At 41.7% G+C, this 25,073-nt stretch overlaps 1 protein-coding gene across 5 annotated transcripts in view; it reads left to right on the top strand.

Annotated features, from left to right (window-relative positions):
* ARHGAP25 (Rho GTPase activating protein 25) overlaps nt 1–25,073 on the top strand; it is a 91,342-nt gene that overhangs the window by 23,024 nt on the left and 43,245 nt on the right. For all 5 annotated transcript variants that reach the window (XM_055241204.2, XM_055241207.2, XM_055241208.2 and 2 more), the window contains exons 2-3: nt 16,389–16,588; nt 23,400–23,487. In XM_055241204.2, the coding sequence (XP_055097179.1) occupies nt 16,389–16,588; nt 23,400–23,487 (288 nt within the window). The remainder of the gene's footprint in view (nt 1–16,388; nt 16,589–23,399; nt 23,488–25,073) is intronic.

Below are 25,073 nucleotides of genomic sequence, written 5' to 3'. Positions count from 1 at the left end.
TACAAGGACACTAAACAGTAACTTGATGCCATATGAAGAAAAAAAGATCTCAGCAAAGGTAAATACATCTACAATTATAAAAGTCAGAATTACTATAATGATGGTATGTAACTCCACCTTTTGTTTTCTGCATGATTTAAGGGACAAATAATTTTAAAAACAATTATTAGTCTAGAAGCTAGTGTTATTATCAGTCTGGCTTGTAATTTCACATTTTGTTTTCTACACAATTGTGGAGACATGAAAAATTATTAGTATATAAAGGTATAATTTTGAGAGATTTACAACTTAAAGGGGTGCGGCGCAGAGCTGTTAAAGCAGCAGAGTATTGTATGTTATTAAAGTTAAGTTCATATAAATTTAAACTAGAATATCATCACTTTAGGATATTAAATGTAATCCCAATTGTAACCAAAAGAAAATAACTAAATAGTTTATATGTACACATACATGAAGGAAGAAAGTTAAATCTTTCACTACAAAAAAATCAGCTAACACAAAAGAGGATAGTAATGCAGGGAATGGAGGACAAAAAAAGCTGTAAGGTATGTAGAAAATAAATAGCAAATTACAGAAGTAGGTTGCTCCTTGTCAGTAATTACATTAAATGTAAATTAGACTTAGCTCACCATTAAAAAGACAAAGATGGGCAGAATGAATAAGAAAACAGCCCAACTATATGCTGTCTACAAGAGACTCACTTTAGATCCCAAGATACAAATAGATTGAAAGTGAAGATAGAAAAGGATATTTCACGCAAATAGTAACCAAAAGAGAATGAGTGACTATACTAATATCAAACAAAATGAACTTTAAATTTAAAAAATGCTATAAGAAACAAAGAAAAACATTATACATTAATAGATTGCTCAGTATGGTGAGAAGATATAACAATAATAAACATTTACACGTCTGATAACAGACCATAAAAATATATAAAGCAAGCATTGATAAAATTGAAGGGAGAAATAGACAGTTCTATAATAATGTTGGAGACTTCAATACTCCACTCCAGTAATGAATATAACAACCAGACAGAAGATAAGCGAAGAAATAGAAGACTTGAACAACACAATAAACCAACTAGATCTAAGAGACATAAACAGAACACTCTATCCAACAACAAAATACACATTCTTGTCAAGTGCACATAGATATTTTCTAGGATAGACCATATATTAGGACACAGTTTAAGTCTCAATAGATTTTAAAAGGTAGGTATCATACAAAGTATCTTCTCCAGCCACAATGGGATAAAGTTAGAAACTAATAAGAGAAGGAGAACTAGAAAATTCTCAAAATTGTAGAAATTAAACAATACACTGTTAAACAAACAATAGATCAAGGAAGAAATCACAAGGATGGTTAGAAAATACTTAGAGGTGAATGAAAACAAAAACACTACATGTCAAAACTATGGAAAACAGAGAAAGCAGGAGTAAGAGGGAAATTGATAGATTTACATACTTACATTAAAAAGAAGAAAGATCCCAAATCAACAACTGAACTTTATAATTTAAGAAACTAGAAAAAGAAAGGAAAAACTAAACCCAAAGCTAGCAGAAGGAAGGAAATAATAAAGATCAGAACAGAGATAAATGAAATATAGAATATAAAAATAATAGAGAAAGTTAACAAAACCAAAACTTGGCTCTTCAAAAAGGTTGATAAAATTTACAAACCTTTAGGTAGATAGATAATGAAAAAAACAAAGAAGATTCAAATTACTAAATTCAGAAATGAAAGTGAGGGTATTACCACCTATTCTACAGAAATAAAAAGAATTATAAAAGTACTATAAGCAATTGTACACGAACAAATTTGATAACCTAGATTCAACGGAAAAATTCTTAGAGACGCAAAACCTATCAAGCCTAAACTAAAAGAATAGTTTTAGTTTAGAAAAGAATAAAATCTGAGTATACCTCTAACCACAGCAATTCAGTCAATAATCAAAAATCTCCTAACGAAGTAAAGACCTGATGTCTTCACCAGTGTGTTCTACCAAACATCTAAAGAAGAACTAATACCAATCTCTTTGAAACTTCTCAAAAGAAAAACAAGGGAAACTTCCTAACTCATTCTACATTACCTTGATATTAAAGCCAGACAACATTACAAGAAAACTGCAGACCAATATCCCTTATAACATTGATGTAAAAATCCTCAACAAAATGCTACAATAGAAAACTGACTGCAACTGCACATTAAAAAATTATACATCCAGACCAAATGGGATTTATTCTTGGAATGCAAGGCTGATTCAACCTAGAAAAATCAATCAATTTCATTAATGCATCTCATTAACAGAATGAAGAGGAAAAACATATGATCATCTCAAATGATTGTCATGTGTTTGACAAGATTCAACATTCTTTCATGATAAAAACACTCAATAAACCAGAAATAGAAGGAATCTATCTCAATGCAATAAAAGTCATATGTAAATAACCCACAGTGAACATCATACTCAACGTTGAAAAACTCTAAGCTTTTGCTCTGAGATCAGGAACAAGGCAAGAATGCCCACTTTTGCAACTTCTATGCAATGTAATACTTGAAACCCTAGACAGAGCAACTAGGTAAGGGAGAGAAATAAAAAGTATCCGCATTAGAAAGGAAAAAGTACACTTATCTCTGTTTAGAGATGATATAATCTTATATGCAGAAAATCCTAAGGATTCGACCAGAAAGCTGTTAGAACTATATGCAAATCACATATCTAATAAGGGATTAATATCCAGAATATATAAAGAGCTCCTAAACTCTACAAAAAAAAAACCCCACAAACAGTTCAAAATGGGCAAAGGACTCCAAAGAAGATATGCAAATGGACAATAAATGAAATGATGCCACCAATATTAGTAATCATTAGGGAAATGCAACCTGAACTACAGTGAGATAGCACCTCACACCCATTATGATGGCTGCCATTAAAAAACAGGAAGATAACAAATGTTGGTGAGGATGTGGAGATATTGAAACCCTTTTGCACTGTTGGTGGAAATGTTAAATGTTACAGCTACTATGGAAAACAGTATAGCAGTTCCTCAAAAAATTAAAAATAGAATTACTATCTGATCCCACAATTCCACATCTAAATATATACTCAAAGAATTGAAAACAGAGTCTTGAAGAGATATTTGTACATCACGTTCATAGCAGCATCATTTGTAATAACTAAAACATGGAGGCAACCCAGGTGTTCATTGACAAATGAACTGACAAACAAAATGTGGTATATACATTCAGTAGAATATTATTCAGCCTTAAAAATGAAGGACATTCTGCAATATGGTATAACATGGATGAATCTTGAGGACATTATGCCAAGTGAAATGAGCTGCTTCAGAAAAGACAAATACTGTATAATTCCACTTATATGAGGTGCTTAGAGTAGACAAATTCATGGAGACAGAAAGTAGAATGCTGGTTACCAGGGGATAGGGGAAGAAGGAAAAGGGAGTTAACTCTTTAATGGGTACAGAATTTCGTTTTTCAAGATGAAAAGAATTCTGAAAATGGATGGTGATGGTTGCACAATAATGTGAATCTACTTAATACTATTGAACTGTACATTCAAAAAGAGTTAAGATAGTAAATTTTATGTGTGTTTTACTGCAATAAAAATAATTGAGAAAAAATCACACAAGTTGTAATTGGAGAAAAATAGCCCAAGTCAAATATTACAACTCATTTTTCACCTTCAAAAGATCTCGTATGCTATTAGATGTGCTAAGCCAGAGGGATTTGGAATTAGGACTGCATCCTGGGGTCCTGGTGTTAGCCTGTTGAGTCACTCCCTCATGATTCTCCTTCTTTTACCTCCTGTTTGTGCATCTCTGGTTCCTGCTTCTTCAGCCTTTGCACAAAAGCTTAGTTGGTCCTTCGGTGACTATTGGCTAAAAACAAATAGAAAAAGAAAAAAGAAACAAAGATGGTGTTCTTCTAGTTCTTCCATAAGAACTGTGAAGGAGTGGCCAGCCAAAAAGAAATGTCAAGCAGAGGCTAGTGTGTGGGCCAAGGAAGTCCAGGTCAGACAGAAACGCTACAGTTGCTCACAGATACATACAAAATAAGTCCTGACATTTTTGTGAGGACCTTGGGTGATAAAAGGGAAACCCCCTAACACATTTTTCAGGCAGCTGATAATGTTTGACAGCTTTGAAGAAGAAACAGAACTACCAGATGTCAGTGGCTGAATCATGGGGAAAATACTGCATTCTGCAAAGCCTTACTCAAGTACCATGAAGTGTAGCCCAAAGTTGATAGAAATGCTGGTAAATAATACAATTTTATGAAAAAGTAAAATCTCGACACTTTTTCACAAGTCACTAGCTGTAACCAAGACAATGATGTTGGTTTTTTTGTATTTGATCATCTTTTATGAATTTTAGAATACTTTGTTTATCAAACTCTAAAAAATCTTTAACAAAATTGCAAAGTGTCACAGCAGTGAAAATTTTCATAAACTTCACAGCTCTCAATTATATGACACAGTAGAAGTATCAGAAATTTTCTGCTGTGTCATTTTCTGTTTCTTTGAAGACACTCCACTGTACTTCATCATTTTTCCATATACAGTTAAAACACCAAGCAAATATTTGGCCTGAATCCTAAAAATGTTTAATTCTTCCAATTTTCTGTAGTTGAATTCTCAGCGATATAGAGCATTCCTTCAATTCTCCCCTCCCCTTTTTTCGGTTTGAGATACTCTTTAACACCTAAGAATGTGATCTTCTGTTCTTTATAACTAACATTTAATATAAACTAATGTTGAATTTATCAAAAGCAAGTTCATAATCTTTGAAAACATATGACTTTTTAAATTATTGATGGGCTAAACCATTTACTAGTTTTTTAAATATTGAAGTATTCTTGCATTCCTGGAATATTCCAGACATTTGAGTGACAAAACAGGCAAAAGTCTCTAACTGTGTAGAGTTTCTGGCATGTTTCACTGCATTAAAAGTGTAGAAAATTATTCTCATTTTTTCTATGCAGAGACTGTTCTACTCTTCACTGTTTCCATGGTGGGTTTTTTATGTGTGTGGCAGTTATATATATTATTTAGTTTCTAATCTTTCTTTTAAAAATTTTATTGAGGTATAATTTATATGCCATAAAATTCCTTTATTGTAAGTGTACAATTCAATGATTTTTAGTAAATTTATAGAGTTGTGTGATGATTACCACAGTCCAGTTTTAGGACATTTTTATTACCCCAAAAAGTTCTCTCCAGCCGTTTTGCAATCAATCCCTGCTCTCACCCTCAGTCCTGGCAACCACTGTCTCTATAGAATTGCCTTTTCTGGATATTTCTTATGCATGGACTCATAGAATTTGTTGTCTTTTGTATTCAGGTTCTTTCACTTAGCTGAATGTTTTTGAGGTTCATTGTGTGGCATGAATCAGTCCTTTGCTCCTTGGTGTTGCCGAGTAGTATTGCGTTGTTTGGCTTTCCCACATTTTGTTTATCCAGTTACCTGTTGATGGCTTCTGGATTGTTTTCAGTCTTGACCATCATCTATAATACTGCTAGAAACATTCACATACAAAAACTGTTATGGACATGTGCCTTCACATCCCCTGAATAGATTCCCAGGAGTGGAATTGCTGGGTGCTATGGCAAGCTTATGTGTAACTTTTTAAGACACACCCAGTTAAGGGGTTAAGGGAGGGTAGCTCCCCTCTCTGTTGAAGGAAAATTCGTTTTCTTCTTGTTTTCTTCTTGTGTAGCTCCAGGTTAGGTGGAAAGGCACCCTCTGTTCTCACTGGTATCGTGATCCGGTTGAGGAGCCAGCAGGACAGAGCTGTTACTTTTTGTCTGGCCCGACTTTGGGCACCCAGGGTAAACTGGAAATAACACGCCCCAGCCAGGCCTCTGTGTGCACTTTCAGGTCTCCATCTGTTCCCTGTCTCCACGCTGCTGCTGTTCCTCTGTAGGCGTTGTTAGTGCAGGATTTTCTTGGGCCCTTTCCACTCCCTCCGGGGCAGGCTGTTCCATATGCATTGAGTTGTGGGACCAACAGCTTTCTTCAGTTTAGCCTTGCCCATCCTACATCTTGCAGAAGTCCCTCTTCCCCCCAAATGGCATGCAGATAGCATCCTTCTTTACTTTTACTTTCATTTTAGATCTCCCCTTGTTATTACTGAGCTAGTCCCTCTGTTATTTTAAACTAAATTTGGAAATGGAAGCTCTTGCCATGAGGTCACCTAGAATTCTAGGTGGTCATTCCTTCCTGAGCTCCCTCACAGACCACCCTTGGGCTCCCCCCGGTTTCTGCTGCCCTTTCTCTCTCTCTGCCAGTAAGTGTTGGGGTAAAACTGACTTTACAGGAAATACTATCCATACTGGCAGCCTCAGTAAGTCCCTCGGTTCTTCCCATTCATCAGCTGATAAAGTGACAGCACAAGGGTATGGAGGCGGATCTGTCTGGGAGGGAATGTGTACGTGAGTGTTATAACATCTGTGCAGTGTCATTCCGCTGTGCTCTGAGGAGTAACAGGTCTGAAATGCAGACCTTGGAAAACAGACAAGTTGAAGTTTAGAGCAATAGTTGACATGTAAAAAAAAAAAAACCCAACAAGCCTATTGAATTTATTTTTAAGCCTAATAAAATATTTAAAAAGATCATTTATTATATCAACATTGCAAACATCAACAGAGAAAATATGATGAACCCCCATGTAGACCCACTACTGAAATTCAACAAAATATTTTGTCACATTGTTTTATCTATCCCTTTCTTTTTCTTTTATTCCCTTTTATGCTAAGATATTTTAAAACAAATCCCAGACACATTTTCCCCATGCTTAAGTATGCATCCTTAAAAATATGCAAATTTTTTTTTCTAGCCACATTGTCCTGATCACGCCTAACAAAACTAATCAATAATTCATTGGTATCATCTATCCTCTATCCATGATCAAATTGTCTGTTTTTAATGGAATCTTTTTATCAGGTTGTAGAATAGGAGAAACATATTATGACTTGTTTCCTGGGCCCACCCCACTGCTAGCATTATTCATTGGTCACTTTAACTCTCAGTAGAGTTAAAGTTTAAAATCACTGTTCCCTAAGACCTGTAGATGCCCCAGAAACTGACTGGAGTGATGTCTGTTAGGCCGTAATGGCTTGTAGCCTCCTCAAGGGCCAGTGCTTGATGGTAGTTGCCAGTACTTGAGCATGGCCCTGGAAGGGTCCTTCCTGTGAATTACTCAGGCCATATAATTCATCCGTGCTTATGCAATACAAATATTTCAAGCATCCTAATGCACTTATTTATTTATGAATGCTAGTGACCAGTGAACCAAAACCTCTTACCTAAAATAAATGACTAGCTTTGACAATGGAGGGGTCAGTACTTCGATTGCTCTTCCTAATTTAACACACCACCAGGGTGCTGGGCAGAGCTTACTGCACTAATTATCCTGCAGTCCTACCTGATGAGAATTGTTCTTCCTCACACTCACGCCTGGGAAAGCAGGTAGCTTGCATATGCAGTTAATCAGCTACAGTGTCAAAGAATTTTCTACAGAGAAAATTTGCCCTCTGATTGCCAAATCTCTACTTTGCCTTGTGCTGAGGAAGAGGCAGCTCTGGGGCAGTGTTCAATAGGAAACGTTCATAATTCCGCAAGCCTCTTGTTATTACACGTGGCTTCCTGTTATGCAGAGATAGGCAGAGAGGGCCGGGTAAGGTGTTGCAACTGATGGAGACACACAGACCCACAAGAGGCAACTGCACTCTAAATTCCTAAGAAACACGAAAGCCACAAAACATGAACACTGAAGGGGTGGCCCTGGAGAGGCACCCTAGGTGAAACAAATTTGCTGGAGTGCAAAAAAACCTTGCAACATTTGTTGCTGGCTCAGGTTTCCAGAGCTGCTGATGAGAAAGAAGAAACAAAGCCAGTACTCCTCTCTCTCTCCCCTTCTCTCTCTCTGTCTTGTTCTCACTCTCTGTCACTCTCCCTCTCTCTTTCTCTCTTTCTCACATACACACAGATAATTTCTCTCCCTCTGTCTTATATTGCTACCAAGACAGCATTATTTACCTCTTCCTGCAGAAGACATAGCTATTGGTGCCAAGCCGCTTTTCAAAGCAGATTTTTTTCCTTTAGGTTGACATAGTCACTTGTCAAACAGTAAAGGGCATTTCTAGAATCCATGTAACACGGGAAAATTAAATCTGCCCAATTCTGGCGTATTGAGGCAGGCTTTAGGGAACGACTTTTAGATATTTCTATGAATTAGGTTATACAAATTTGTCTCAAGGGTGAGTGCCCTGGGAAGACCCGTGTGGTTTAATTTCAGGGTACAGAGAGAAGGCTCCTTTGCTGTCATCAGTCTCACAGTAAAGATGCTTTTTGAAGGAGCAATGCTTTTCATACTAAAGTTAAAAATGAAACTCAAAAGAATAATGGGTGCTTTTCAATGGGGGGGGGGCGTTTGCTTTGAAGACAGAAAAGGGATACACAAAGTGAGCCTGAAGTTTCTGAAGTCAAACGTCCTAATTTCCTTCTGGGTGGAAACTAAGGGCCATCATCCCGCAGTCTGATAACAGGATAGGTGGGTGGTCTGCATGTATGTGTGTGTGAATGTGGCAGGGGCGTTGCATGTGTGTATGTGGGCAGGGTGTGGGAAGGGATGTATGAATCTGTTTATCATTTTCAGGTGGTAGCGATGCCAGGTCTGCCATTTCAGAGAGCTCCCCAGTAGGCTCCCTCCTTAGCTGTGGTGTGGGCCTGACTGCCGGCCCACGGTAGCTTAGCTCAGTCTCTCTCCTTCCCATGCCTCGGCCACGTGGGGCTTTGCTCAGAATCCCTAGGTCTCTCCACAGGAGCTTGGGTAGCAGCTGGTAAGACGTGGCAGGATTACCTAATATGTCCGTTTTCCTGTTGGGGTGTCAGCACAGCCTCAGTGGTGGGCTTGAGGTTTCAGTACCATTTCTCTGTCACTGTGTTTTCAAGGCCTGATGAGCCTAGCAGAGCATACACTGGCGGAAATAGCACAAAACTGTGCACAATCTAGAGGCAAAATGGGTGGGGCTGAGGCAGCTGCTTCACATGATAGGTTAGGAGTAGTGGCTTTGTTCCCAGCTCAGTGAAGGGTGGCATGGTCTCTCCTGTCCACTTCACTCTGGGTTCTTTAACCCTCTGAATTACTAGACATGAATTCCATCTCCAATGTGGATGCCTCTCTTCACCACAAGAATACATGCTCCTTTCTGGGCTGTGGCTTAGGTATGGATATTGGGCTTTGAAATCAGATTTCTAGTTGTTAACTGGAGCATTTCACCTCGGCGAGCTTTGGTTCCTTGTCTGAAAAATGAGGGTGACAATATGGTGCTTACCATAAAGAGCATGAGCATTAAATGACACAGCTGTATAAAGTGCTTGCACTGTGGCTGGCTCACGGCAAGTACTCGATACATAAGTAACTATTGATATTCATTATTGTTAGATCAGGGATGATCTCTTCCATTGGCCACTCTGCTCAAGTGGATACAGTGAACATATCCAGAAATCCTGCCAATAGGTAAATTGGCCAATATTTCTTGCAAATACAAAATGCCTGCATGGTGGCTCGCATTTCGTTCTAAAACATTTATTTTATTAACTCAGCAAATATTTATCAAGATGCTTCAGTTGCCAGATGCTTTTCTAGGAAGTGTGGAGCTTTACCAAAAATCCCAAGGAAAACAGCACCCTTTTCTGTCTTGCATCTCGGTTTATCCCCATAGCCTCAAGTTAGAAATGCTTCCCTCTGTGCTGGTTTCCTCTATGCCATCTTTTCTTTGGTTTCTGAACATCTATGCAAATAACTTTTCTGGTGTGAGATTTTCATGTCACTCAAATCTTCTGGCTTTCACTTGCACCTCCTTTCTCCCCCTAATCTCTTTCTTAATTCATAAGCCTTACTTATCAAAACCAAAACTCTTGGGAAGCTTGAAGCTCTCAGTCCACACTCACACTTCATCATGTCCAGACCTGGACTCACCTGCCTGTTCAAACTGGCCTTGTTCTGATTTCCTTCCTTGCTTCCATGAATGGGTCTCCCGGATCCATCAGGGCTGTGTCTGGCTGATCTCATATCCTCGAGACCCGAAATGGTTCTGGTGCATGTCAAGTCCTCAATCTTGAATGAATGAATGAATGAATGGGGAAGACTACCTTACCTGAACCACTCAAACCCCAAACCTCACAAAAATCCTCGTCTCCTGCTCCTCCTTGTTCAGCAGGTGGCTGAGTCCTCTCGGTATTAGCCTCTTATATTGCGTCCTCTTCCATCCTAATCCAGGCTTCTGGCTTTGCACCTGGGATATTGTGCAATGTCCAGCTAATCTCCCTCTATTCCATCTCTCTCCCTCTTTTCGTCCCTCCCCTCCGTAATATTCTCTTTCTTTTCTCTCATTTAGAATAAAATTGAGTCCATACTATAATAATAATGTTAATAATAATAGCTTTCATTTAATGTCTATGTTTTAAGAAGCAGGCACTGGCTGGGGCCTGTCCACTTATCCTTACTAATCCTTATGGATTTATTACCCCATAAGATACATGTTATTATCACAGCTTTACAGAAGAGGAAACTGGCCCTCAGAGATAGAATACGGCTTACCCAAGGCTGCGTACGTAGAAGCCTGTGCACTTCTGCTACTTTCTCCTTCTTTCTCTCTGTTAGGCACTGTGTTAGGTGCAGGATACAAGGATGAGTAAGGCCAAACATCAAGGCAGTACCCCTGTCTTCTTAGAGTGCAAGTGGAGAGGGAAGACAGGAAAAGAAAAAAGAACCAAGCAAGGTGATGAAGGCTACGATACACATGTGTCTCCACTGACAAGGGTCCAGAGCCAGGGAGCAGCTAAGTCTGGCAGGGCCGGGAAGGCTTCTCACAGGAAGTGGGGCCTGAAGGGATTCTTGAAGGATAAGTACGAGTTTTCCAAGAGGTCAAATTGGATGTAGGTGGGGGTGGGTGGGGAGGACATTCCAGCAGAGAGGACAGCATACTGTCCTGGATAAAGTGCAGGATGGGTATGGAGAAAGAGCAGGAAATGCAGCAGAAAAAGCCACAAAGGACTCCAACTCCATGGTAGTTTAGCCTTCATCTTTTAGGAGGGAGGTGTCGGGGGTCATCAGAGGATTTTAGGCAGGAAAGTAACATGATCAGAATTCTGTTCTAGAAGGCTCACATCATAAGCAATGCTGTCAGTGCTGAATATAAGGAACAGGCAACCTTCTGTGTTGATTGGTTGGCTGGGAGAATGTCACTCAAGTACATCAGAAAGACCAGTGGAGGTAAAGCAGGTTTGGGTGTGTGTGCCAGTGTTAGCCAGAAGAATGGTAGAGGTGAGAAGGGGAAAGGTGGTAAGTTTGATGAGGTGGTAAGCATGATGAGCTTGACATTCTCACGGAGGCACGTTAGGAAGCTGGATGGATGGGTCTATAGCTCAGAAGAGAGGGCTGGGGGAAGCCATGCAAATTCTACTCCCTTTTCAAATCCATTTAAACATGGTTCCCAAACTAATGCACGGCTCATATCAACATACTGGGAAAATAACTGAAATTGTTTCCCCAGCTCTGAAAGAACTATTCACACCTCACCCACACATTTACAGCCATCCAAAGTAGAATCTAGACTGAGTCAGAATTGAGAGCAGATTATTTTGGGGGTTCAGCGGCAGAAGATGAAGAAAGGAAGTGATAACGTTTCTCAGCTGACTTCTCTGTTCATACTTCCTTCTTTAATTTTCCTTTGCCCCATCTTGCGGCAAAAAGCAGCTAACTTCTACTGCAGAAACAACATCCCTAGGCATGTGGCACTTCTTCTATTTCTCTTCTTTCCTTTCCAGTACCCTCTCATACCTGCAGACTAAAATTCAGCACCAGCAGTCCTGTCATCCAACTATATTTTATCATGGGCCTCCCTTGCTCAGGAATATGAAATAGCTCCCTACTACCTCCCTAATCAAGTTGAACGCCTCACTCTGTCACCTAAAGCATCTTCGTCTCTGGGCCCTCCAGCTTGATTTCTCTATTTGATAAAATGCTGCCTCACCTTTATGGTCCATTTCCACCCCACGCTTTGTAATGATAGCACTCAAGCTCTGGGAAGTGCTGACCAGCAGAACTTTCTGTGATCATAGAAACGTTCTCTATTTGTGTTGTCCAGTACTGTAGCCACGAAACACACAGGCTTACTGAGTACTTAAAACATGGCTAGTATGATGGAGGAACTCAATTTTAACTTAATGCAACCTATTTAATTCATTTAAATGTACACAGCCACTTATGGTTAGTGGCTACTGTACTAGACAATGCAGTGCTAGGGGCTTGCTCATTCTCTCTCTACTAGAATAAGATGAAGTTTCTAACCTCATTGAGGCCCTCATTTCTCACTTGCCCCAGGGTGTTCTGTAAACACTGAGCAACTGCCTTCCCACCTTTCCCCGCCCTGGTCTGCCTGCAGCGTCCTCTCCAACCCTCGGCCTGGTTCAGACCTCCTTCCCGAAGGGCTGGGAAAGTGCACTCAGGGTACAATGACTGGCTCACAAGTGAAGCTTATCATGGTTATTATTTTCATTATGAGAAAGAGCTCCATTAATAGTAACAGATCTCTTTGTTTACTTTATCCGGAACAAGTCACACCCACAAAGAAGAGAGACTGTTCAAAGAACCTAACAAGGAAAGTTAATCAAAACCAAGACAAACTCAAGGCCCCCAGACTTTCTTCTCTGCTATTTTAATCATCTCATGCTAGGCCTGGCTGGTGAGCAACACTGTGGGCTAAGGAGGGAGATGGCTCTGCACTTGGGATGGAAAGTGCCCCTGCTTAATCCCTAGCTCATCTGAGACCCCAGCTGTCTCCCTACCCCCAGGGTTTGGGCCTAATTCCAGCAGTGTGGAACTTTGTACTGAGCTATCCCCACTCTCTAACTTGTAATGGGTGGCCCAGTGCCCATAGTTACACCAACTATGGTGGGATGTTAACAGGCACTAAAGAAACACTGGTTGGATGTAGAGTGAGTGGTATCATTTATGGATATAAAACATGGCCAGGCAGAGCCTTGTTCAGATGTAAGCAGACAAGCTGGTTGCCTTTCTGGTACAAGGGCATCAAAGCTCCTCTTGGCCAGGTCTGGGAACATAAGATCCTCGCACTTACTCCTGCCTTTGCCAGGTCATTCTGCAATGCACATGTGCTCCTAGGAGGGTTTTTTGTTTGTTTGTTTTTCTTATAGTTGTTTTTGCCACAACAAAGCATGCAAAATTTCACAGAACTGTGAACAAAATACCAGCAACTAATTTCTTCTATGCTGAGTGATTTCTCTCCAATCTGTGGTATCTTTTTCTCTTCTGCTAACCCCTTCCCACTTCTTCAATACTGTTGGAGACTTTCAGTTTCCCCTAACCCCCACTGTGGTCCTAATGATGTCTGTGGGCCTCCGGGCGTAGCCCAAGGGGCCTGAGTCCTTCTAGCCACCATGTGGCACTTCCCCCCACTCCTGAGTTGGCTCCATTTGATGGCGTCACCCCAGAAGCCAAGTAAAGGTTTCTTATATGCCACTGCTAGAAGGGGGTCCTCCCTATCATGTATGATGTTGCTACAGTTGAATGGTCACAAAAGCCACACCGGGATGGACTTCACTGAGGCTACTGAGGTAGGGGAGAATGCCTCTGCATCTGCTGGAATGCCTCACTCTTCGATTTTCTCCAAAAATTTTGTGTGTAAACTATCTTTTTCATTTTTGGCTACTCTCTGCCCTCTTTCTAGGACAGATAAGAGTCATTGCAAGGTACAGTCTCTGACTTAGAGAGACACAGAACTGTATACAGTCCTTCAAATTCCCTCCTCCCCATTGTTTTCTGCCAAAATCTTTCTGTAGTTCCTTCGGGATCATTTCCACAGCCTTAGAGCAAGTGATCAGCCCACAGTGGCTGCTCTTTAATTACAGAGAGAAGGCCTTGAAGATAGCAAGTAACTGAGGAGCAAGATCTCAGATAAAGTTCTTAACTGGGCTGCTAAGACACACTGATATAAAGCAAATCCTTTGTAAGCAAACTACCAAATTATCATCAAAATATCAAATTACCTTTTCTACATCTGAGTATAAGCACTCTTATGATGATGTCTGTCCAATGGGAAGCTGAATCAAATATGTCTTGCAACCTGGGATACAACCTAGTACGACCTCACCAGGTCCCTGGTGGGAGGTAAGAAGTGACTGCCAGATGGAACCAGGTAAAAAGGTATATTATGGGAACTCAGACCCCTTGTGAGGGTCAAGGGAGCCCAGTTACAGTGGAGTCCTCTTCAGACAGCAATATTGGACCGAAGGGTGAAATGTGGAAGTAGGGTGATAACTCCAGATACAATTGGAGATAGCTACAGAAAGACTCTGTAATGCCATATAAAACTCTGGTGTTTGAAAGTATGCCATGACTATAAATAAAGATTGAGAATCACAGGCATAAAACGAGATAGAAATAAGAGAATCAGAAAGAATGAAATTATGTCCTTTGCAGCAACTTGGATGGAGCTGGAGGCTATTTATCTTAACTAACTCAGAAACAGAAAATCAAATATCCCATGTTCTTATTCATAAGTGGGAGCTAAACAATAGGTGTACATGGACATAAACATAGGAATAATAGGCACTGAGGACTCCAAAAGTGGGGAAGGCAAGAGGGAGGTGAGGATTGAAAAATTACCTGTTGGTTACAATGTTCAATATTTGGGTGATGGGTACACTAGAAACCCAATCCCCACCATTATGCCATGGACTCATGTAACAAACCAGCACATGTACCCCCTGAATATATTTTTCAAAATCAATGAGATGTTGGCAATTTAATGCATTAAAGATAGGAAAGAAGAAAGAGAGGAAGCTTGATGATGGAATGACATTTTGAAGTGAAGAGGGAAGTTGAAGAAGCACTCAGTGATGACCCCCATCTTTTTAGTAGGAAGTAAAGTCATCTGTTGATAAAAATAGTAAGAGTAACATATACTTACCTTTGACCAGGGACTGTGCTAAGTGGTTTGCCTATGTTTGTTTAATCTCTACAACAATTCCATAAACAAGGAAGTATTATTATCCTAATTTAGCAAGTCAGGAAGCCGAGGCTCAGAGAAGCATAATTTATCCACCGTCAAAAAGTGAGGAAAGGTAGAACTAGTCTCCAATCAGGTGAAATGAAATGGGGTGAGAGTAGAGTTGACAGCTTAGTTTAGCTGTGTCGTGAGTGGTCCAGGGATGGGCAAAAGCTGAAAAAGGCGGTTGGAAGATGGAGCCTTCCTCCAGCAACACTTGGCAGAAGGAGAGGGGTGCAGACACTGGGTATTTGCAAGTGTGGAGGGCAGTACAGGCCAAGGAGACAAGGGCATCGTTGAACTGGCTGGGAAATCAGGAAGATGGGGCTCAGAAGGAAGTGTTGAATGGGGACCAGGGTGATCGATGGAGTGCTGCGGAGGGAAGGAAAGGAGAGAGTGGTCCCGGGTGGGGGTTACCATGGAGACAAGATGTGGAGGTACAGGCTAGACTTAATGGAATGACAGGCAGAACTGTGTGAAAACAAAAGCCAATTATATCACGCAGCAGGTTCAAGGGGCTCTGGCTTCAAATCCTGCTTCTGACTTCTATTGGCAGTGACAACCTAACTGTAAAGGTCATAGGAAGGCAGCAGCAGTGAGCTCCTTGTACAGCATAAAAGGCTGGGATACTCTCCGTGGGCAGGGGACAGAATGGCACTGGGCAGGAGAATTCAGAAGGTGCCAACTCCCTGCAGGCTGGCCCTGTGGCCGGGGGCTGGGTTTTGAGTGGGGTCCGCTGGAGGGGGCCTGCATTCCACAGCGAGGTTGGAGCTAACACAGCTTGCGTCGTGCGGCCACTCCTCTAACCGGCCGCTGTGGAAGAGTGCCCAGGCAGCTTCCGGCGGCCTCTGCAGCTGCGTGGGACTCACCCCGAGCCTTCAGAGTGAGGCATTATTTTCTCCTCTCTCTTGTCAGATACTGACTCCCACGCAGGAAAAAGGAAGCACCTTTTGTCAGATGCTGTGGCCACTTCCTCTTCAGAAGGCTCCAGCCAACCTTTCGCTTTGCAGAATGACGGGGCCCGCCGCGGTGCCGGACTGCCTGTGCACGGGGCCACCGGCCGCAGCCTGGGTTTTATTCTTGGCCTGGCCCTGACTGGGAGCTGGCCCCTCGGCTGCTTCTCTGGCTCGGGGGGGACTTGCTCTGGCTCAGATCCGGACCTCTGAACTGGACCTGGCTGTCGTCCCCCCCGCTTCTCAGCCCCCTCTGGGGTTCCTCTCTCCTCTCCGCCCACTCTTTGCTCACTGCCCCATGTCCCTCAGTCAGTCGGCCTGTCTGTTCCTCTCTATAGCTCGGTCAAGGAGTGTGATGACCGGCGAGCAGATGGCTGCCTTCCATCCATCGTCCACCCCCAACCCGCTGGAGAGGCCCATCAAGATGGGCTGGCTGAAGAAGCAGAGGTCCATCGTGAAGAACTGGCAGCAGAGGTACTTTGTGCTGAGGGCGCAGCATCTCTACTACTACAAGGACGAAGAGGACACGAAGCCCCAGGTACCAGCCAGGCTGTTTGTCCCGTTCATAAGGCACGGAGGAGGCGGGCCTGGAGCCCGCTGAGATTGCACTTAAACTCACAGGGGCCCTCTCTATAGGACCAGACACACCCATTGGAAAGGAAATTGCTTTTCCCTTTACACTATTTTCTAGATACATAAACTGAGTTGCAAAGATGACAGAGTGGTCCTCCAGGAAGCACCAGGCTGGGCACTGTGGAGTTTCCTACACATGGCTCTAAGTCAAGACTGGCAACAGGGCAGTGATGGTGGTGACACTCAGTCAAGGGCTCAGAGAGAGTGGGTTTGGGTTCAGGAAAACCGACTTTGGGACTCACTGATTTGTTTGTTCAATAAGTATTTATTGAGCATTTATTATGTGCCAGACACTGTTCTAGGTACTTGAAATAAACTATGAGCAAAACAGATAAAAATCTCTACCACATGCAGCTTAGAATATGGAGGAAAAGACACATAAACATAACAAATAAGAAAAGTATGTAGTTTGTTAGAGAAAAGATTAGTTCTATGAAGAAAAAAATAGGATGAGCTAGCAGGTGTCAAGAGTTAAGGGAAGATGTAATTTTAAAAAGGATGGTCAAATGACCTCATGAAGAGGGTGACACTGGGGCCAAGACTAAAGAGGACAGGGAATAAGCTGGGTAGATCTCTGGGGAAAGAATGTTCCAGGCACAGAGAACGGCCGGTGCTAAGGCACCAAAGGGAGCATGTCTGGCCTGGCTGCGGAATAGCAAGGAGGGCACTGTGGTGGGAGCAGAACTAGCAGGTAGGAATCAGAGGGGGTGAGGTCTGAGAAGCAAGAGCGTAGTCAGGGGTCAGGGGCACAGACTGCTGGGGCACTGCAGGCCACTGTAAGGACCTGAGCATTCACCCTGAGGGCCACAGGGAGGCATTGCAGGGCTCTGAGCAGAGAGTGACAGTTTTCGGTTTAAATTGTAAAAAGACAGTTCTGGCTACTGTGCTCAAAAATGGAACAGGGGGAAGATGCAAGTAATCTAGGTAAGGGGTTAATGATGTTTAGGGGCTCAGTAGGAGTTATGGGCTGGAGGAAAATGGTCAGCTTCTGGATATACTTTGAAAGTAAAGCAAACAGGATTTCCTGATACAGTGGATAAGGCTGTGAGAATGGGCTTTAATCCTAAATCTTGGGTCTAGGTCTCTTCGGCCATCCTCATTGCTTTTTTGGCCATTGTGGTGTGCGAGAATAAAAGAAGATGCTCTGAACAATTACCCCAGGACCCCAGGTGCAAACTGGATGTCTCAGGGCATCCAGTACAGCTGGTCACCCACCTAGAACTCATGTGTGTGGAGATGGAATTATGGGCTTGGCCAGAAGGAGCTTATTTGGGATGACAGACTCTAGAACCTTCCAGAGTCAGAACAAAATCCCGACAGGCGAGGACAAGAAGTGTGTAGATACTGGGGGTGGATGGGACTAAAGTGAAAAGGTCATTTTGGAAGAGGACTGTTTTCTTTAAGGGCAGGCTTGAGGATTCATTACACATCAGCAGGACTTGGTTAACCAGTTCCTCCACTTAAGGGCTCTGACCTCTGAGTGTCTGTCACTGCAGAGGCCAGGGAAGGATCACAGGGACCCCACCACAGACGGGGCTCTTGCCTGGTGTTCTGTGCATGGTAACCAGTCTTCTTTCTCTTTATAAACACCCCAGACCTTATTAAAGCCAAGCAATTCCAGGCTAAGATGCTGGTTGATATGTTAAGACGATGGAGGAAGTCTTCCTATCTGCAGAGTATAAGGGAGATGGCAATAAGGCCTTGGCCACCCCAAATCAATGAAAGGGGAAGCTGAGTGTGTTTCCACGAACTGTAGAGGGTGAGAGGTACTTTATATAAAAGGATGTGTTCTTTCTTGGCTCCACCACTGTTTGGCCCTGTAATTATTTAATTGTTCTGGACCCCTCTATATTCTTTTATAAAATCAGACAATACTACCTGGCCTGCATTTGTCACAGGATCAAATGACATAAAGCAGGTGTAAAAAACTGTTTTGTAAAAACATAAACTAATGTCAAAGGGTAAAATAAATATCTGAAGGTTCTTGCTTCTCCTCTTTACTTCTGGGAAGAAGAAACCCAAAGACTTCTCAGGACTAAATTAGCCTGAGATAATTAGTTAACACTTCTAAGATGACAAGGATAATTTATTTTGAGGAAATCTATTGATATAATACATCAGATCAATAGGTCAGGTTAGCAAAACCACACAACCCTTCAATAGATGGCTGAAAAATGCATTGATAAAATCCAACACTCATTTTAGGTGTGAAAAATAGAAAACTAAAATGTTTAGGAATAAAATAATAATTTCTTAGAAAGAATAGTGTATTTTGCTGCATGCTGATATGTATTGTTTGATTATAAAACTTTAAAAATTATTCACAATCCCATCAGTAAGAAATAGCCAGCTATATCCCCTCCACTTTCAGCCTTCCCTATACGTATTTAGGAACTCATCTACTGTAAATGCAAAATTAGTATAATAAATATTATTTAATGAAAAAATTAACAATATGTCATGAATTTTGCCCCCAACATTAAATATGATTCTACAATGTAACTCTTCATTATGTCAAAACAATCTATTACATGAATGTTCTATAATTTAATTAATTTTCCACTGTTAGGAATTTGGGCTGATGTTTATACTATTATCACAAACAATAATTAAGTAGATTCCCCACTGCATTGTTTTTATTAATGATATGACAACAATGCCGGGTGGTAGGGGCTAACTTATAATAGGCTACATTTATATGTCTATACAATAAAATACAATTCAGACATCGATGCTCCTAATTAATACTTTTTGAAATGGAAAGATGTCCGTAACATTATTGTCTTTAAAAAGCAGTGTATATCAGAAGATGATGTATATACTAATCCCATTCTTGAAAAAAAAATCATGAATCTGTATTTATAGAAAAAGGCCTAGAAAGACATACAAGGAAGTATTAACCGTGGTTATCTCTGAATACTGGGGTTACACATACAATTTTTAATGTTTCTTTAAAAATGTTTTTATAATTAAAGTGTAACAGTTGTAAATTTAAAAAGAATGCACACAAACATCCTATCCCCCAAGATACCAAAAAAACAGAAACATCACAATAATCTTAGAGCCATCAGGCGTAAGGGCCCTCACATACACTGATGATGTGTGTGTCAGTTGATACAACCTTTCTAGAAAGTTATTTGGCCAGATTTACTAAACACCAAAAAATTGTCATACCCTTAGACACAGTGATTCTTGGTCTACGAAGTTCCAAAAGAAATAATAAGAATATCCAATGCTATTTATAATGAGAAACATTGGACCTAGCATCCGACCAAGGAGAATGTAAATAAATTATGGAACCGTGTATGATAGACTTTCCTGTATGTGCTTTTGGGGAATCTTCTGGCCCTATAGAAGGCAGTCTGTGCATTTTTTCTTTGAGTTCTCAGAAAGATCCCGTCCAGTTCTAACAGTATAAGGCTGTGTAAGTCCATGAACTAGCTTTATATAAACCATTCTAGAAAGTTGTTTGTCAGGGAAATTGTTTCAAACAGAATCTCAGCTTATTGCCCTCAAGTTTCTGTTACAATGATGGTCTCAGATAATCCTAGTAGTAGGGTAGACCCGTGGTCCCATTGTCTCATCTGCCTGTTTTCTGAGGCATCGACACAAGTGGTTATCTACCAGCGGTGTGCTGGTAAATAGTTAACAACTGGCCCTCTAAAGGGAGAGCTGATTGAAATGCAACATTTGCTAATTTCTGTGCGGCAGATACTCCCATCATGACTGATGCGAGCTACCAACATGATACCACTGAACTCAGAGTTGAGAAGAGACATGCAACAGCACCACATTATATAGGATTTCCACCACACAGATAGAATAGATGGAAGTAACCACAACAGCAGAAATGATAGCAAAATAGAGTAAAGCATCAGAAAGTTGTAAAATTAAGTATCTTCACCTTTTTAATAGAAAATATTTCATTGTAAGCTTGTAATGAAACTGGCTTAAAGTTTAACAGTTAAGTTCTCATGAGCCAATATAAGCATTTTGAAAAATGCTTTAACAAGGAGTTGGGCTAAAATGTAGTTCTAGATGAACTTTTAATTGGATTTAAAAGTTATAGCTAGAGAATTCTAGATATTCTGGCACCTCACTGCCACAGCTGTTTCCATTGCTTTACTGCTGAAGGTCTTGTGGCCTCCTGCATAAACCTTTCCGTCCTTCCATCTTTATACAGAGTCCACCTCAGTCAACTTGCTAAGTACTTGAAAATCGCTCTGGGCAACTTGGGCCCTTCCCTTCCTGGAACAATTCTTCCTTCCCCATCAGTGTCCCCACCCTCACCCCTACTGGTGTCTCTTCCTCTTACCTGCTTTCCTCTTGCCATTTATGAAGTTCAAGGCTCTCATGCTGAGCTCGAGGAAAGGGCCTGCAATTAGTCATTTACACCTTGGTGTGAACATGTTTAACTCTGATTGTTACTTCTCTCAGCAAGTGGGACTTGCAAGTAAAGCCTTATTTGTAATTCTGGAATCATACTGACTGAGGCTGGAATCATAGATTTCTTACTATCTAGCTTTTGTGATCCTGGGTCAGCTAATTAACTTCCTTGAGCTTTACTTCTTCCTTTCTCCAATGGAGGAGAATAACAGTCCTTCCATCCTAGACTTCTTATGAAGATTAGATGTGCTGATATATTCAGGGCAATTAGCATAGAGTCAGACACCTAGGGACTGCTCAATACATGGCATGTATATTTTTAGTATTTTATTGTTACTATTTCTGATGAAATGATTTTGGGTATCAAATGACAGTTTAGAGAGGTACTTAGGGGAGGCAGGAACCTCTGCGATTGCCCTTTCCTTCTCTTCTTACCAGACAGTGCTCCCTCCTGTCTAAAAGCAACACGGCCTTTTACTCTGGTGCCGTAACTCATCAAAAGTAGCTCAGCAGCACAACCTCAGGGTCATTTTTTCTGAAGGCATGGATGTGATTTATTAAAGATGGTGAGGACTGTGTAGGTGGAGGTTATTTTTAAATAATAAAATTAGAGGAATGTAGAGGAATTGCAGAATTTCATTTTCTAGACCGATTTTCTTTTTCTTCTCCTTCCCCTTCCCCTTCTCCCCTTCCTTGTCTTTCATCCTCATTCTCCTCCTCCATTTTTTCTTTCTTCTCTTCCTTCTCCTGCCTTTTCTGTTCCTTCCCCTCCTCCTCCTCTTCCTTCTTGTCTTGTTCTCTCTCAGTCTTCAGCATTTTTATTTCTAGATCCTCAAGAAACATTTATTCTCTTAGGCTCCTGAGTGGATCTTACTTCTGAGATTTCCTTAAGACTCTTTTGCCTTTATAGTGTTATCTGCCACCAGTCGTCTCCATCCGTACTTTGTTTTGAAATAAAGATACATGTGTTTACTCAACTCAGAATCAGGTCTGCTACCTTCAACAGCCAGCGAGGTGTAGATTATGAAAAACTATGAGTAACTATATCCAGTGCACATTAACTATGTCGCTTTGTGCAGTCACTTAGACATTCAAAGTGTCAGTTTCGTCATCTGCAAAGTGGCAGTGATAAATCTTGCTGTGCTCTGGATATGGAGCTGTTACGGGGGTCTAATGAATTATCTCAAGTGGGCCAGGCACGGTGGCTCACGCCTGTAATCCCAGCACTTTGGGAGGCTGAGGTGGGTGGATCATGAGGTCAGGAGATCGAGACCATCCTGGCTAACACTGTGAAACCCCGTCTCCCCTAAAAAAAATACAAAAAATTAGCCGACGCAGTGTCGGGTGCCTGTAGTGCCAGATACTCAAGAGGCTGAGACAGGAGAATCGCTTGAACCCAGGAGGTGGAGACTGCAGTGAGCTGAGATCATGCCACTGCACTCCTGCCTAGGCAACAGACCGAGAGTCCCTCTCAAAAAAAAAAAGAAGAAGAAGAAGAAGAAGAATTATCCCAAGTGGAATGCACTGTGATAAAGCACCATGCACACACATGGTGGAAGTGGCTTGTTTTTCTGATAATATATGTGTATATAAGAGGTCACAAATCCTACTAAACCCTCAGTCCCCCTTCATAGATCTGGGCTTGGTGGTGGGACCATTTCCCTCCACCTCAGCTTTGATGGTGAAGAGCACTGGCTTTGGACTGACTTCTGAGATGAACTACTATTCTGGCACTTACTAGCTCTATGACTTTGGGTAGATTACAGAAGCTTTCTGATCTCTTTTCCTCACCTATAAAATGTGCATAATGGTACTTTGCTTGGAGGACTGCTGGAAGGACTAAATGAATAATACATTCAAGGTGGCCAGTGAAGGTGCAGGCACCTTCTACTCAATACCCCATCCCTCCAATGGTGACCTGAGTGGTTCAGTCCTCCCTGAACCCCTCTGGCAGCTTGGCAGGTAGCATGGTCTCCCCAGCCTCAGCATTGCCTTCACAAAGACCAAGTGTCTCATTTGGCCATCAAGTTGGATCCTTGGAAAAGTGAGAAGAGGCAAGTATTAGTGATGGCACCCTCTTAGCTCATTCTTATATCAGAACCTTGTCTTTCTCTGGGCACCTGGTTTGCCCTGGAATAGCTGCCCTTTAATTTGCCCGAGGCCTGAGTAGCAAAAGGGGCCCCATTAAAACTGGGAGGCTAGCTTCCCATGTCCCTATCCTCCTGCCCTCCTCCCCATCCCATCATTATCCTATCTGTTCTCCAACTCAATTTTAGTTTATAGGTGTTAAATTGCTGCTTATCCTTAAGGCCTGACTTTTCATCTTTCAGGGCTGCATGCCTTTACCAGGAAGTACAATAAAGGAGATCGCCACAAACCCGGAAGAAGCTGGGAAGTTTGTCTTTGAAATCATTCCAGGTAGGCCACAACAGGTAGGACAGAGGTGCAGTGCAGAAGTAAAATGGGAATTTTACTTCTGGATCTTTACTTCTTCCCATTTTACTTCTGGATCCTAGAAGTCAAAGCTATATTCGGAGAGTCATTCAGCTAACTAACCAACCAGCCTATTGAGAGCCCACAGTGGTTCTGTATACAGTTAATGAAGCTATTGTAGTTTATTAACTAGTATCAAGTGCTTGAATAATGCCCATGAAATAAGTAGGTGAGCATTTTGTTCAGCTCTGTAAGCATTTCATGAGTGTGTGCTAGGAGCCAGGTACTGTACAAGGCACTGAGCCACTGACATGAAAATTGTACCTTCTCTACTCACTAAAATGAACTCAGTCTAGAAGGTAGTAGGTCATCAAATTTAACAGTTAAAATATAAATGGAAGCATGTGAAATTGCTGTTTCGATGGGTCAAAAATTATAAAAATTCAGCAGCCTCAGATGGTTCCACCCATTGCATCTCACCCATTGCACGTGATTGGCACATTGGAGGGTGCCTCTTTCAAATCAAGAGTTTCCTTCCTTGAATGCATTTGGAACAAGGGGAGTTTGGGTCATGCTCCTGGATCTGCCACACTGAGATGCTTCTACTCTTCTCCCTGTCTCTTGCTCCTATGCTAGGCCTAGCCCTGCCAGGGGATCCAGGACTAGAGGCTAGTCTGGCTGTGTAGTGTACTGACCACAGCAGGGGAGGCCACGTGGCCCCTGAGTGCCTCTTTTCTTCACCCCCTCCTTCCCACTCACACAAGGTCACTGTGTGCATAAGAAAGTTGATGGAGAAGGCAGCATAGCATAGAGGTTAGAAGTGTCCAGTCTGGAGCTAGCCTGCCCTGACCCTGGCACTTACTATTTGTGTAAGAAGTTACTTAATTTCTCCCTGCCTTTTGATTTTTTGTCTATAAAATGGGGACTATAATGATAATAGTGAAGATTAAATAAGGAAATCAATATGAAGCATTTGATACAGTGCATGTCATATCAGTGTTTGATATTTGGGAATAATCTAGAGATAATTATAATGCAGAAAAAAATCCTAAACTTGGCTATGACTGCTTATAGAATACAAATAAAAAAATTTTAAGTTCCTAGATGCTTGCTTGTTTTTTTTTTTTTTTTTTTTTGAGTTGGGACAGAGTCTTGCTCCATTGCCCAGGCTGGAGTGCAGTGGCGTGATCTGGGCTCACTGCAGCCTCTGCTTCCCCAATTCAAGCAATTCTCCTGCCTCAGCCTCCTGAGTAGCTGGAACTAGAGGTGTGTGCCACCATGCCCAGTTAAGTTTTGTATTTTTAGTAGAGACAGGGTTTCCCATGTTGGCCAAGCTGCTCTCGAACTTCTGACCTCAGGCGATCCACCTGCCTCAACCTCCTGAAGTGCTGGGATTACAGATCTGAGCCACCATTCCCAGCCTCCCTTGCTTTTTAATCTGAAGGTGTAACTTCCTCTCTTTCTCTTCAGAGGAAAAGCAGGAAAGCCTGCTTTTTCAGTCTCTCCTCACTAGAAATATCTCTCTCCCTTTCCACAAAGGTTATTCTGTTCTTAGGATGCCTCTCCCAGTG

The sequence above is a fragment of the Symphalangus syndactylus genome, chromosome 14 (genome assembly GCF_028878055.3).
Source record: "Symphalangus syndactylus isolate Jambi chromosome 14, NHGRI_mSymSyn1-v2.1_pri, whole genome shotgun sequence".
NCBI lineage: Eukaryota > Metazoa > Chordata > Mammalia > Primates > Hylobatidae > Symphalangus > Symphalangus syndactylus.
This window is presented reverse-complemented; position numbering and strand designations above follow the sequence as displayed.